General features: G+C 41.2%; 1 protein-coding gene across 2 annotated transcripts in view; it reads left to right on the forward strand.

Moving 5' to 3' along the window:
• Positions 1–15,906, forward strand: part of LOC128642607 (ficolin-1-B) — a 97,241-nt gene that overhangs the window by 28,544 nt on the left and 52,791 nt on the right. The window contains exon 7 of one of the 2 annotated variants that reach the window (XM_053695377.1): positions 9,139–9,273. The exons of the other annotated variant lie outside the window; for it this stretch is intronic. Within the exon in view, the coding sequence (XP_053551352.1) occupies positions 9,139–9,273 (135 nt within the window). The remainder of the gene's footprint in view (positions 1–9,138; positions 9,274–15,906) is intronic. 2 annotated transcript variants of the gene reach the window in all.

The raw sequence follows: 15,906 nt of genomic DNA on the forward strand, positions 1-15,906 counted from the left end.
TGTATAAAAGTGTGTGTGTGAGCGTATGAGTGTATCTGTGTTTGTGTGTGCATAAAAATGTATCTGTGTGTGTATGTGTGAGTGTATAAGAGTGTATCTGTGTGTGTGTGTGTGTTTGTGTTAATGTATTTGTGTGTGTGTCTGTGTTTGTGTGAGTGTATCTGTGTGTATGTGTCTGTGTTTGTGTGAGTGTATAAGAGTGTATCTGTGTGTGTGTCTGTGTTTGTGTGAGTGTATAAGAGTGTATTTGTGTGTGTGTGAGTGTAGAAGAGTGTATCTCTGTGTGTGTGTGTCTGTGTGAGTGTATAAGAGTGTATCTGTGTGTGTGTCTGTGTTTGTGTGAGTGTATAAGAGTGTATTTGTGTGTGTGTGAGTGTATCTGTGTGTATGTGTCTGTGTTTGTGTGAGTGTATAAGAGTGTATTTGTGTGTGTGTGAGTGTAGAAGAGTGTATCTGTGTGTGTGTGTGCTTGTGTGAGTGTATAAGAGTGCATATGGGTGTGTGTCTGTGTTTGTGTGAGTGTATGAGTGTATCTGTGTGTGTGTGTGTGTGTGTGAGAGTGTGTCTGAGTGTGTTTATATGTGTATTTCTGTGGTTGGGGGGGCCCAATCAATGGTATAGTAAGGGGCCCAAACATTTCTAGTGGGGGCGCTGCCAGGGGTGGAACGACAGGTGCAGATAGTAAAAAAGAAAATGACATATTCTAATTCATTAAAGCATGCTATTTTAAGACTCTGCTCCACTATATCTTTACCCCCCTGCAAAAGGTGTTAAACACATAGTAGAAGTACCACTCAGGCCTCACACAACACCACTGGTCCTGAGTGGAAACTTACACTGATACAAATATCAGCACTAGTGGCAAGATTCAGTGGGTTAACTAGTTCTGCTGAATGTATTAGCGGCAGTTTCCACTCAGGACCAGCAGTGCAGTACTTATACTATGTATTTAACCCATTTGTGAGGGTTAAACACATAGAGGTGCAGGTCACTAGTCTTAATACTGCATGCTCTACAGAAAAAGAGTATGTCGTTTTTAAATTATAATGTCCCTTTAATTTCTAAATATGGTGATATATATATATATATATATATATATATATATGTGTGTGTGTGTGTGTGTTTCTTGAGGGTATCACAGTCAGTGCCTCACCAGCATCTGAGCTCACCGCACGTCACTGCCAGGGATGTCATTGTCCGGTTCCTCAGCTTCAAGGATAAAGAGGAAATTCTTCAGGGAGCTAGGAAAAAACATCCCATCATGCACGCAGGAGAGGAGATACAAGTTTTTACAGACCTGTCACCGCTGACCCTGCAAAAACGTAGGGAGTTGAGTCATATCACTTCTTTCCTAAGGAATCATATGGTTCCATACAGATGGGGATTTCCAGTATCAATCATTGCTACCAACAAAAATAAAACAGCCATTTTCAGGCCCGGAATGGACCAACAGCTCTTTTTTGAAACTCTTTCACTACAAGCCCCCACAGATGAAGAAATACAGATGGGGAGAGCGGGGTCCCCTGCTCCCCTGAGAAAGGACCGTCCTCGTGAACAGCCCATTGGGTAATGTACATTTAAGCACTTGTGCTGATTTCAAATCTCTACTAGATATGGCAAGAGGTCCATGGACTTATACTTGGACTTTAATACTGTTCAAAGACTTCCTAGTTAAATTGCATAGTTTTGCCTTGACCTGGGGGTGGCGGATAGCCGCCGGCCTGGTCCAGGTTAATGTTTAAAATCTTATATATCTCTTTAGAATGTTTTATATGTACAATAATTATAACATTGCTTCTTCATTACAGGTTGGCCCTACCCAACTATTGGTCGTTAATTTGTGTTAAAGGGGGGGGATACTCCACAGATAGATTCAGATGACATGTAACAATATATGGGAGAGATGGTCGGTATATCTCTTATTACTTCAAGGTCTGAAAATGTTTAGTGGGGGACACTGCGGAGGGAGAGGAATAGTCCAAAGGGGAGAAATTGCTAATATACAGTAAGCCATCTATCTTACAAACCCTCTATATTTTAATGGTTATGGGTTAGCTCCACTCAGCCCCTGTCATTTAGGTTAGGGCGATTAGGCATAATGTTTCTTTCGTAGCTGGTGGGAACATGACATATAGTAAGGTAGAGGTACGAATTATCTCCTTCAATGCATTAGATTTTGACAATGCTCTGCTAATGTGATTACTGTAGGGTGGGGCCGGACCATCAAGGCGATATTGATAATATACTTCTGTGTTTTAATCTATCCATGTGCACTGTTTAATTTTGAATATCTCATATAAAGATTCTGTATAGTCTGATGTTTGATATATAACGCTATATACTGGTGAGATAAAGAACTGTTACACTGCCATATACGTTTAGCCCCCCTGAGGTACTTTTGTTTCTGCTACGACACATAATGCCACATAGATTCTTATAACAGATGAGAGAGGTTTGGCCTGGTTAGACGGCCCATCCTACCAACTAGAGTGCTATTGCCACAGAAAGTGTACTGCTACAAAAAAAGGGTAAATCTAACGTTTCCAGATCCCCCCTGTTATGAACAGCAACCCAGGCCATTAAAATTAAGTAATAATGCATAAGACCAACCCATAGCCTTAGTCATGTCCCCGACTCCCATACTTAAATTGTCCTGTATAAACAACATCTGTAATGGCAATCTATGCACACTAATAGATATCAGAGATGAATCTCTATGAAAAGCAGGTCTCCCCCTCAGCCCCCTCCTTTGCCAAGGCCCATAAGGCTTGCAACAAGATCTTAGATAACATCGATATTTTGGCCCCTGGCTTCCACACGAACCCGGACATTGTCACAAGGTTAATATGTTTTACAGTTTTATATATGTTACTATTATATGTTTAAGTTTATAACTCACGTCAGTTATGGGGCTTTTCCCTGTACTTTCACCTACATTAGTTTTTCCAGCCTGTTTTAGACAGAAGGAATATTACTGCTCTCTAGCTGGACTAGATCTTTCTCGTGAATAAGTGTTTATTCTCTCTTCTATTTCTCTGTCATATTACCACTTCCTTGTTTCCTTACTCTGTTTTTATTTTGGTGTTTTTTTTTTGTTTTTTTTTTCCCTTCTCCCTTTTTCCCCTTTTTCCCGCCCTCCCCCTATCCTTTGTCCCTCTCCCCTTACTTAAATTAGGATAATGCAGTCTAAATCAAGTAAATTCAGAGACCACTCCATTAACCTTACCACTATCAATGCTAAAGGGTTAAATAACCCAGGCAAGCGCTCCATAGCCTTTAAAGAACTAAACAAATCCCATAGCCATATAATTTTAGTACAAGAAACGCACTTCAAAAAGGGCAAAGAGCCTAAATGGCATAACTCTCAATTTCCAACTGCTTATTTTGCCTCAGGTCAGAATAAGAAAGGAGGAGTGGGTGTCCTATTTCATAGATCAATCCCATTCATCACAACTCATACCGTAAAAGACCCAGACGGAAGATATGCTATAGTTGTGGGTACACTATATGGACACTATATTACACTAGCCTCTATCTACTCACCTAGCCAGGGCCAAGCGCCCTTTATGAACAGGATCTCTGATCTACTGCTGGAACATTCACGTGGAATTATATATCTAGCTGGGGACTTTAACTTGGTTGCTGACCCACTAGTAGACACCTCACGAGATACCACGTGTACACCTTTATCCACAATCAACCAGGTAAATGACACTCTAAAAAAAGCGACTCTACATGATGTTTGGCGCACACTCCATCCTACTTCTAGGGACTATTCTTTTTATTCGATACCCCACAATAGCTACTCTAGAATTGATCACATCTATACCGATTCCTGTGGCCTCTCGCTCACCCATCATTGTACCATAGGACACATAACCTGGTCCGATCATGCTCCAGTCACTTGCTCCATACTTTGGCCAGATATTCCCATCACACAACAAACATGGAGGTTAGACGAAACTATCCTTGATAACCCCCTAGTCTTTAATGATATTAACAAAACTTTGCAGGAATATTTTAACCTTAATACATACCCGTCATCATCTAAGACTACAATCTGGGAGGCGCACAAGGCCGTTATCAGAGGAGCACTAATTAAACATAAGGCATTTCTTAACAGACAGTACAGAATTAAATATAGTGACCTACAGTCCAGAATAAGCTTACTGGAGAAGAAACATAAAGCAGATCCCTCATGCAATGACACTATTACTCAATTAAAAGAAGTAAGACTAGAATTCCAAAAACACTTAAACGAAGCTCACCAAAAAATGGCCCTCCACCTAAAGCAACATTACTACCAAGGGGGAAACAAGCCGGGCAAAATTTTAGCCAAGACCCTCAAAAAACGTCGGCTTCAGTCTTACATTCATTATATTAAAACGTCGGACGGCCGCACTTTACATAGCAGTGCTCAAATTGCTTCCGAGTTTCAAAGATACTATCATGCTCTATATAATATACATGATCAGTCAGCAACACTCTCCTCTGCAGATGAGATATCCCAGCAAGAGACCTTTCTCACTTCCTATTTGGAAGACATTGACCTCCCCGTTTTGTCTAAGGACGCTTCAGAGTGTTTGGACTCTCCAATAACATTGGAAGAACTCCTCAACGCTATAAAAAATTGCCCCGGAGGTAAAAGCCCAGGCCCAGATGGGTTCTCCTCAGCATACTATAAAAAATTTAAAATGGTATTGGCAAGTCCCCTACTGGATTTGTTTAATGGTCTCCGGGATAACCCCGTACTGTCCCGGGTACTCTTGGAAGCTCATGTAACAGTCCTACCCAAACCAGGCAAAGCTGCAGACTCCCCCGGTCATTTTAGACCCATCTCTTTAATAAATGCAGACATGAAGTTACTGGCAAAAATTCTGGCGAATAGAATTAACAAATACCTTCCCGAACTAATTGACAATGACCAGGTGGGTTTTGTCCCTGGACGTGAAGCCAGGGACAACACGATAAAGGTCACACAACTGATCAATCATGCCAGGTTTACAGGTACCCCATCAGTACTCTTTTCCACCGACGCAGAGAAGGCCTTTGATAGGGTTAGCTGGCTTTTTCTGCGTCGGGTTCTGGAAAAAATGGGGTTTGGACAAACATTCCTACATACAATCTTTGCGCTGTACTCTAACCCCAACGCGAAAATTAGAATCAACGGCACTCTATCAGATACATTTGACATCAGCAACGGCACCAGACAGGGCTGTCCTCTGTCGCCGTTACTGTTCGCGTTGTCAATAGAAGTCCTGGCCCATAAAGTCCGCTCTAACCAGCTTATCTCAGGCATTAGGGTAGGTACCGAGGAATACAAACAGGCGCTTTATGCGGATGATGTCCTATACACTGACTAACGCAGCAGATTCCATTCCTGAGCTCCTGAACGAAATTAGAGCGTTCGGGAGGGCTTCAAATTTTTTGCTCAATTTAAATAAATCTGAGCTACTCAATATTAATACAGACCCCCAAATTATACAAATTTTACACCAAGATTTTGAGCTTCCCCTAGCAAATAACAGTATAAAATACCTCGGTATAAACTTGACACCTGACCCGGCAGACCTCTTTAAATACAACTATACCCCACTGAGAAGTGCTATTGCAGCTGATCTCTCCTCTTGGAAGAACAAATACATATCATGGCTTGGAAGAATAGGGGTCGTTAAGATGAATATCTTGCCCCGAATTCTATATCTCCTTCAAACCCTGCCGATCGCACTTCCCAGGGGGTATTTAAATCAGATGCAGAGATTACTTGAGCAATTAATTTGGGCTAGCACTAGGCCTAGGATCACTAAACGCACTATGTATCTCCCCAGGGATAGAGGCGGACTGGGTCTCCCAGAACTATCATCATATAAGAGAGCGATCGGCCTTCAGAGAGTGGTCGAGTGGGCCCAGAACTCGGAGCATAAAGCTTGGATCACCCTAGACAGGCAGATCTTTAAAATACACAATATGGGCTCACTGGCTTGGCTTCCTCCTTCTCAACGCCCTAAAAAGGTTTTACATTACCACCTAACGGAGGAAATCTTGACTAACTGGGACGCAATCGTCGCCACATCTACACATATTTCCACACCACACTCCCCACTAACACCAATTTTTGAACACCCTGAGCTCCCGTACTGTAAGATGGGTCACAACAGAATTAAACCCTATAAAATGAAGGCAGGATCCATATACGGAGCTATAGCTGAAGGGAGGGTGGTCCCGCAATCCACTCTCCAAGAAAAGCAACCCATGTTATTTACCTCTTGGCTGCACTACAGCCAGTTGTTACATTTTATCACTAGGCATAAACACAGACAAGACCTGGGAAGGACACTCACTCCATTTGAGGGGTTGTGTGTAGCGGAAAACGTTCCGCAGCACTTGATTTCTCTGTTGTACAGATTGGTTGTTCAGCAGGGAACAGATATACTTCCGTCCTATATAAAGAAATGGAGCGAAGATCTGGGTTTAGACCCGGTCTCTGAATCCTGGCTTAGGGCATTCAGGCTGGTTAAGAGATCCTCCGTCTCTGCAAACATACAAGAGACTCAAATAAAGTTTTTGAGTAGGTGGTATCTGACCCCTACTAGGCTGAATAAAATATTCCCAACTGTTAGCCCTTTGTGCTGGAGAGGATGTGGAGGTCATGGTTCCTTAATTCACATCTGGTGGTCTTGCCCGGCCCTTGAACTTTTTTGGAGGGAAGTTAGGACTAAAATTTCAGGGGTCCTGAGCATTTCGATCCCGAATACTCCTGAGTTCTTACTCTTCTTAGAGTTACCAAAGGCTCAAAGCCAGGCCCATCTGACACTTATGTTAATCATGATAACTAGCGCCAAGAAATTAATACCCAAAAAATGGAAATCACAAAGTCGCCCTACAATGGGTGAGTGGTACTCACAGGTGGAAGAGATGCTTCTTATGGAAAGATATTTTTACCTGAAGAACCATAAGTTGGACAAATATGAGTTTATCTTAGCTCTCTGGCGTGGAACCATATAATCACGGAACGCCTGTGGTACTGTAGCATTGGATACATCCTATCCCAGTCCCCCTTTCCCTCCCCCCCCCCCACCCCACCCCTTTTTTTTTTTTTTTTTTTTTTTTTTCTCTCTCCCTCTTTCCTTTTCTACCCTCTTCACACTTTGGGATCCCATGAATCAAGGGTTCCTAAGTTCTCTTATTGGTTTACCTCTCTACCCCTTCCCTGAAAGCTGTATATTTTCTATATTTGATCTTAACAACAAGAAAATGTTTGAAAATTTTTATTTGTTAGGTTTTCCCACCATGAGAGTTGGGAAGGCCGTACGTTTATGCTCATGATTGGAGATTGTAATAGATGTTAATCTAAAGCTGATGTGACACATATGAATGTATTTCTTTTTTGAGTATATGATCTTTGCAGCTTATTGTTACCTGTTATTTTTTCTTTCTCTTCAATAAAGCTCTTTTGAAAAAAAAAAAAAAAAAAAAAAAAAAAAATATTATCACGTTCCTCAAAAATCTGTAGCAAATAAACTAAAATTTGTTAATTGGCATCCGCTGATTCAGCTAAAAACACACGTATATATATTTTGCATTATGTTTGATCATTTCAAGGTTTTTATCTGCAGCTATATATGCCATGTTCTAAAATGATGCAAAGGGGTAACTCCTATCTGCTATAGTAAAATTGACCCCATAAACTATACATGCGTTTAAAGTAAACAACCAAAAGTATTGATCTAGTCCCATTTTAGTATATTTCATTACACCATCTATCCATCTAACTATCTATCTTTTTAAACAATATTTTTTTTTGGAGTAGACTGTCCCTTTAAGAAGACCTAGCACTACAGCAGCTATGTAATATAGATCCCCAATTATGGTCCCATGTAATAGCATTAGTATGCACAGTAACATAACAATGAAAGTATCTGATGACTGTTGTTTTATATGAGGGAGGCTATAATGGTACTAGAGATCCTTTTTCAGCAGCTACATATTTTATCTCCCGTATGACTTAATTAGGCAGTTTTAGGAGGTAAAAACTGTGTCCATCTTTTCATCTGATTGGATAATGTGGTTGATGCAATTTCTTACTTGAATAAATGCATTCAGGTCCCAAACAAGTTGCACTGGATATTACCTGATCTATTTTATATCATAACAAGGTCTCAGCATAATTGTTTATTTTGATGAAAATCTTGGCTAATCCTCTATGTTAAAGGGACATGAAACCCCAAAAATTTTCTTTCATGATTCAGATAGATTATACATTCTTAAACAATTTGCAATTTACTTCTGTTTTTAATTTTTCATGGTATCTTTTATTGAAGAAGCAGCAATGCACTCTTGGGAGATAGCTGAACACATTTGTAAGCCACTGAAAATGGGCATACAAGTTCTGCCACCAATCAGCAGCTAGCTCTAAGCTCCTGAACCTATCTACATATGATTTTCAACAAAGGATACATAGAGAATGAAGCTAATTTAGATAATAGAAGTAAATTGGAATGTTGTTTAAAAATGTTTGCTCTACCTGAATCATGAAAGAAAAAGTTTTGGTTTCATGTCCCTTTTAATAATTGCAACTTCTGGGGCCCCCATACCTTTCCCCCATACAGACAACAAATATGCTCTTTTTTAACTAATTCCTCAAACTCTACATTTTCCTTTTCCTTACAAATCTACTTTTCTCCACAATTAGATTGAATTTTAGTATTTTGGTGTGAAACGATTATAAGGAATGAGAGTAATGTGTTAGCCGGGCACAGCACTTATTATGAGCAAACAGAGGTGGTTTACCAAACCCCGAACAATGTCCTTCAGCTTCCAAGATTCTTTAATATAGACCTTTATTCAGCAAAACATGGGACCAATACAGCAAACAGCAACGTTTCGGGCTACAACATGCTATGAAGCATGAGTAAGGGCAAGTTGTAGCCTGAAACGTTGCTGTTTGCTGAATTGGACCCATGTTAAGCTAAATAATGGATTATTTTAAAGAATCTTGGAAGCTGAAGGACATTGTTCCTAAGCCTTTTGATGACTCATTGACAACGTATATGACCCTGGAAATGACACTAATTGCCTAGAAATGTTTGAATTCATTTTCCAGTTCTGAGTGTTATTCTTCCCATTCTGTCATTGAAGGTACATTTGAGCTACGCGTTGATCTTGCAGATTTTGATAATATTACAGCTCATGCCCTGTATACAAATTTCAGCATTACTGGAGAGTCTCAGAACTACACTTTACATTTGGGATCATTTAAAGGAGGAAATGCAGGTAATTGTCAGTCTCTGTATTATCTTTATATATTAATCAAGCCTAATCTGTGAAGGTTGGTTTTAAAGAGACAGTCTAGTCAAAAGTAAACTTTTATGAGTCAGATAGGGCATGCAATTTTAAACAACGTTCCAATTTACTTTTATCATCAAAGTTGCTTTGTTTTTTTGGTATTTTTTGCTGAAAACTAAACCTAGGTAGGTTCAAACTGATTTCTAAACTGTGCATTTTGACATTTTTACACAGTTAGACAGTGCTAGTTCATGCGTGCCAATAAGATATCATTGTGCTCACTCCAGTGGAGTCAGCACTGACTAGCTAAAATGCAAGTCTGTCAAATGAACTGAGATAAAGATGCCGGACTCGCCAGAAACAGCAGTTATGAAGCAGCGGTCACAAAAACCGCTGCTACATAACTCTGTATGCCTACTCTGATGAGGCGGACAGGAATCGCCGGAATTCAACCCGATCGAGTACGATTGACAACCCCCTGCTGGCGGCCGCGAGTCTGTAGGGGGCGGCGTTGCACCAGCAGCTCTTGTGAGCTGCTGGTGCAATGCTGAATACGGAGAGCGTATTGCTCTCCGCATTCAGCAAGGTCTTGCAGACCTGAGCCGCACTGTCGGATCAGGCCTGCAAGACCTATGATAAATAGGCCTCTATGATACAAGGTAATCACAGAAGTAAAAAGTGTTGGGTATGCAAAACTGGAGAATGGGTAATACAAATTTTGGAGTAGACTGTCCCTTTAATGCTTAGTAGTAAATATCTGTCTATGAGGATGACTCAAAGGGGTCTATTTAACAAGGGCCGCTGCTCCTTAACTCATACGCTGCCTTTAAAGGCGGCGTATAGCAATCCGCCCAATCATGTATGATCGGGCTGACCCCCTGCTAGCGGCCGATTGGCCGCAAATCTGCAGGGGGCGGCATTTCACCAGCAGCTATAGCGGATCATGTCCATTCCACAATGATAAATGGACCCCATAGGCTGAGTTAGGATTGTATAAGGTATTTAGTAGATTCGCTAGATAAGATATTGCAGGAGATAAACTTCAGTCAAAAGTCAGGGAAGTATGAAAAAGTTTAGAAAGAAGGCAGGAGATTGGTTGAGGAACAGACAAAGGAACCAGTATTATCAGCAATAACCTGACATCAAAGCAGAAGAAGCATGCAAAAAGGAGATCCAAAATACAGTTCCAGATGTCAGCAAGACACAAGCTGAGGTCAAAACCAAGAGGGCAGAGCAGAAACAAGAACATCAGGGCAGAAAACAGAATTACCAAGCAGAGAGCGATGCCATCAATGCCTTTTAACACTTCATCTGCAGGTCTTGAAGACAATTCTGCCACAAGGTCACTTCCAATGCTAAGGGCTAGATTACAGTTGGAGCGCAATGCTCCCATGCACTCACGTTGGGGCAAAAATGCGCAACCAAAAATTACTTATAAGCAGACAGTAAATGTGGCCGCATTTGAACACATAAATATATTGTATATATATATGTATACATTCATATAAATATATATTAATATGTAGTTGTGATTGAGGTTATGTAAACTGTGGCTGTTAAACTGTTGGCATGAAAAGGAGGATCCATTGAAGTCTATGGGGTCACATTTTAAACGTGATCGAGCGTGATTGGAGGAATGAGATGATTTCCCCATCCCAGGGACCCCGACCAACTGCTGGGCAGCTGCATCCCTCCATCCCATCTTGCCCTGTGCAGAAACAGGTTCGTCGAGATGGGCCAATATTTGCTGCATTCGCAATAGGAGCTCTTCTTCTGTAGCTGGGGGTACCGGGGGGGCAGAGCAAATTGTCACTCAGCCCTATTGCTGACACTTCAACCAGGACTTCAGAGCTGTCAGCTGGTACTTCCCGATAATCCCAGACAAAGGGAGCCTTGTCTGGCTGCTGAGCAGAGTCTAGCAGCCATCGGTAGGTGATCTCCAGCTCCCATTCCTGAATTGCCAGAGCTTCCAAATTTTCCTGAGCCCAGAACACTTCTGAAATGCCCAGCAGCCTGTCTCTGTAATCCATGATTTCCTCCCACCGCCACTCCAGGTTGCTCCCAAAGTCAGGGTCAGCGGACAGCTTTCCATACAACAGCCCCAATCCGCCATAGCGAAAGCCTTCTGTCAGGCTGTCGTCCGCTGTCCAGGGGCACAGTTGGGCTACATACCAGCGAAGGGTTCTGTAGCTCTCATCCAGCCGCATCTCTTCCCGGACCAGCCTACTCAACATGGTGGTCCACTCTTTGTGCGGTTGTTCCCGCAGATGCTCCTCCCGCCTGAGTACTGCCTGGCCGCATCTCCCCGCTAATCACCCCCGGCCAGTAAGTGGGTCTCCAGTCCGGGCTCCCTTCCATGCCCTGTCCCTGGCATATAGGGCAAAAGCCCTGGTCTCTTCCATGGGCCATAATCAGTGGGCAGGAGGCATGCCCACACTCCCCCCCAGAGGCCCCAGTGATGGTAAGTTCCATCACAAGCACTCAACTCATTATCTAGCCCTAAGAGTTCAAATAACGCTACCCTTAGAGCAAGTCACACAGCCCAGGCTATTATCTTTTGGCCTCTGTGACACTGCTCTTTCCTGGATTCACTCCTATCTTTCCCACAGGTCTTTTTCTGTGTCACTTGCCGGCGACTCCTCCTCTCCTATGTCTCTGTCTGTTGGAGTACCTCAAGGATCTGTTCTGGGTCCTCTACTCTTCTCCATCTATACTTCTTCGCTGGGTAAACTTATCAACAGTTATGGCTTCAAATATCACCTCTATGCTGATGACACCCAGATCTACCTCTCCACCCCTGCTCTCTCTCCCTCTGTCCTTTCTCATGTCAGCGACTGCTTATCTTGTATTTCTTCCTGGATGCCTTCTCACCACCTAAAGATTAACATGTCCAAGACTGAGCTCCTTCTTATCCCCCCTCAAGTTCTACGCCAACTTCTGACTTCTCTATCCCTGTTGACGGCATCACCATTTCCCCATCGCCCCAAGTCCGCTGCCTCGGAGTCACACTTGACTCAAATCTATCCTTCATCCCCCATATCCAATCGCTTTCTACATCCTGCCGCAACCATCTACGCAATATTTCCAAAATTCGCCGTTTTCTGAGCACTGACACCGCAAAGCATATAATCCACTCCCTTGTTATCTCCCGACTCGACTACTGCAATAACCTACTCGCTGGCCTTCCTCTTTCCCGCCTCTCCCTCCTTCAATCCATCCTAAATGCCTCCGCCAGCCTGTTCCGCCTTTCCCGTCGATCTGCATCTGCTGCACCTCTCTGCGAGTCCCTTCATTGGCTCCCAATTCACAGCAGAATTAAATTCAAAATTCTCACTCTTACATACAAAGCTCTCACCAAAGCTGCTCCCCTCTACCTATCCTCTCTAATACACAAGTATACTCCAGCCCATCCACTAAGATCCAACAATGACCTGCTCCTTGCATCCGCAACTATCACCTCTTCTCATGCTAGACTGCAGGAATTCTGTCGTGCAGCACCTACCCTCTGGAACACTCTCCCTCGTGCTGTCAGGCTTTGCCCTAATCTGTCTTCCTTTAAATGTTCCCTGAAGACTTTTCTGTTCAGGGAAGCCTACCACCCAACTCAATAATAAATTAACTTCACTTACCTAACATTTCCCTCATCTAACTCTGTATTAACATCTTTCCAAATCTTGCAGTCCTCACCTCCTGTTTCTTAACCTCCTACCCTTCTAGATTGTAAGTTCCCACGGTAATAGGGCCCTCAATCCCTCCTGTATGTGTTTGTAAATTCTGTCCTGTTTTTTACAAGTCTTGTATTGTTTTATTTAAATGAATTGTATCCATGGACAGCGCTGCGGAATATGTTGGCGCTTCATAAATAAAGTATAATAATAATAATTATTATTAGAGAAAGCATGAGTTCCTTCTGTGCTAAACTTAGAGCACTCCTCTGCAGTTATATCCAACATTGGAATATGTACAGCTCACCCCGGGTCATCAACTGTGCTAATCACCAAGCTTGCATCCTTCTTCTTTATGTACTCTGACCTTTGGGTCTGCATGGGTCGGTGTGATAGTGAGTGCACTTTTTTGCCCCCTTTTCCATTACTTGTTTTGTATTTGTGATTTAATAAATTGTATGTTTTTAAGAGTTTCTTTCAGAGGGGGTAAGTGTTTCCCTTTCTTCTAGAGCTCTTTTTATGTGGATATTATCATTTAATTTTATGTTTTCTGCATTTAGCTTAATTATTAGTTTTTCTGCAGTTATAGAACCTTCTAATTCTGTCACTAAATCTGCCTTTGAAGCTGGATCTTTGTTAAATGTTTATATTGTAAAATGCTAAGCTATTTCCTTCAGCAATCTTATGCAATAAATGTAGTAATGTTTTAACCCCTTAATGACTGTGACGTACCATGTCTGCTGACATGACTTCTAATTCTATACTTTTATCTCTTTCTCTATAGGGAAAGATTTTATTTGGTTCTGGTTTGGTTTCCAGTATTTCTATGTTGTCTGGGGGTTAAGGAGCTTTTCTTCCTCACGGCAAGTCCAAGGGGCCGATTTATTAAGACGCGGGTGGACATGATCTGCATACACTGTCGGCATTTATCATTGCACAAGCATTTCTTTTTTTATCATTTATTTATCATGCCCAGATACAGTCATAAACAAAGGAAAAAAACAGAAAAACAAATCATGTTTCCGTAAATAATATGCCAGTTGCGTAAAATAATAGTTAACAGAGTCTAACATATATGGAAGACTACACAGTAATCTTTTCCTTTGGCATTGCATTTCAAAACTGAAAAGGACTCTTTGAATTTTTCGAATTCCCCCATCCCACAGAAAAAAATTAAAAAAAGAAGAGAAAAAAAAGAAAATAAATAAATAAATAAAAATTGGATTCCCCCTTCTTCCTCATACTCCCTCCCCCCATCATTCCCATATACCTAAAATAAGGGGAAATCCCCTCTTAATGTTGCCTCTTGAAAATAAATAGAATGTCGAAAGGGATAGGTTATCATCTTTTGAATTCCTATTGAGAAGGATTTTATTACCTCCCATTCCCATTTATTATCCTCCCATTATTTGAAAAAAAGATTTAATTTCATTCTCCTTGCCTAGATCTACTGCACACTGTTCCAGAATCAACTCGTTATAAATTCTTTTCACAAATTCAGCTATAGTAGGGATTTTTTTCGAGATTCATTTTTTAAGGATTAAATTCCTCCCTAATAAAATCGAAAAATTTACAAGTTCTTTGTTCTTATATCTATTTTGTTTTTGGGAGGAGAAACATGAGCGTCATAAGATGTAGATTATAGTTTTCATGGAGAATATTTGATACCAATAATTTATCTTCCTCCAGAATTGGTTTATCTTGGGACAATCCCACAGATAATGGAGTAATTCAGCTGATTTATGCTAACATTTAATACATTTATTGCTGATATCTACTCTCCATCTATGAAGAAGTGAGGGTGTAAGATAAATCTGATTTATTATGTTTAAGTGTGTCCCCCTAAAGTTAATCGCTCGACAAGCTTTACTATGGCTTATTATACTGTCTTTAATGATCTCTTCTTCTACTAGACACAAACCCTTCAGATGCCACTTGAGAAGGAGATTCTTGCTCATTACTTTACCTTCTGTATCCAAAAGCCAACTCTACCACTTATTTATAGAATAATTCCCTGATCTGCATAAACTAAGGCATGATTCTATTTGGTTCCAATTCCAGTCTACTTTATGTTCTTTCCTAGTTTTGGTTAACAAATGTCTAAATTGTAAATATGCAAATAAATCTTTTGGTGGTATATTATACTCTTTCCTTAAATCTTCAAATAACTTTATTGTCTCAGATAATCCTATATTGCTTGTACAGCATATACCAAACCCAATCTTTTCCATCTGTAAAATACTTCCAACCTTAAACATTGTGAGAAAAGTGGGTTTCCCGTAATTTCAAGATAACTAGATTTATTAAATTCAATACCCGTTTTTTTGCATAATAATTGCCAGGCTCTTATAATTGTATACACGACTTTAAACCTTTTACAGTCCTTAGGGATTAATTTTAAGTCTACATGTAAAAGTGCTTTTAGAAAGTATGGACTAACAATTGCTGACTCCAATTCCTTAGAGGTAAAATACTCTCGCCTAGATTACGAGTTTTGTTGGTAAGGCTGTGCGGTGCTAACGCTCCTTTTTTTCTTACCGCTCCCTTTAAACAACGCTGGTATTACGAGTTTTCTGCAAGCCGGCGTTAGCCTCAGGAAAGTGAGCATTGAGCAAAATTTAGCTCCACATCTCACCTCGATACCAGTGTTGCTTATGGTAGCGGTAAGCAGTCAAAACGTGCTTGTGCGAGATTTCCCCATACGAAACAATGGGGCTGAGATGGGTGAAGAAAAACTAACACCTGCAAAAAAGCAGCGTTCAGCTCCTAACGCAGCTCCATTGTTTCCTATGGGGAAATAAAAAATATGCCTGCACCTAACACCCTAACATGAACCCCCGAGTCTAAACACCCCTAATCTTACACTTATTAACCCCTAATCTGCCGCCCCTGACATCGTCACCACCTCCATTATACTATTAATCCCTAATCTGCCGCTCCGGACTCTGCCGCCACC

This window comes from Bombina bombina, chromosome 12 (genome assembly GCF_027579735.1).
Source record: "Bombina bombina isolate aBomBom1 chromosome 12, aBomBom1.pri, whole genome shotgun sequence".
Lineage (NCBI taxonomy): Eukaryota > Metazoa > Chordata > Amphibia > Anura > Bombinatoridae > Bombina > Bombina bombina.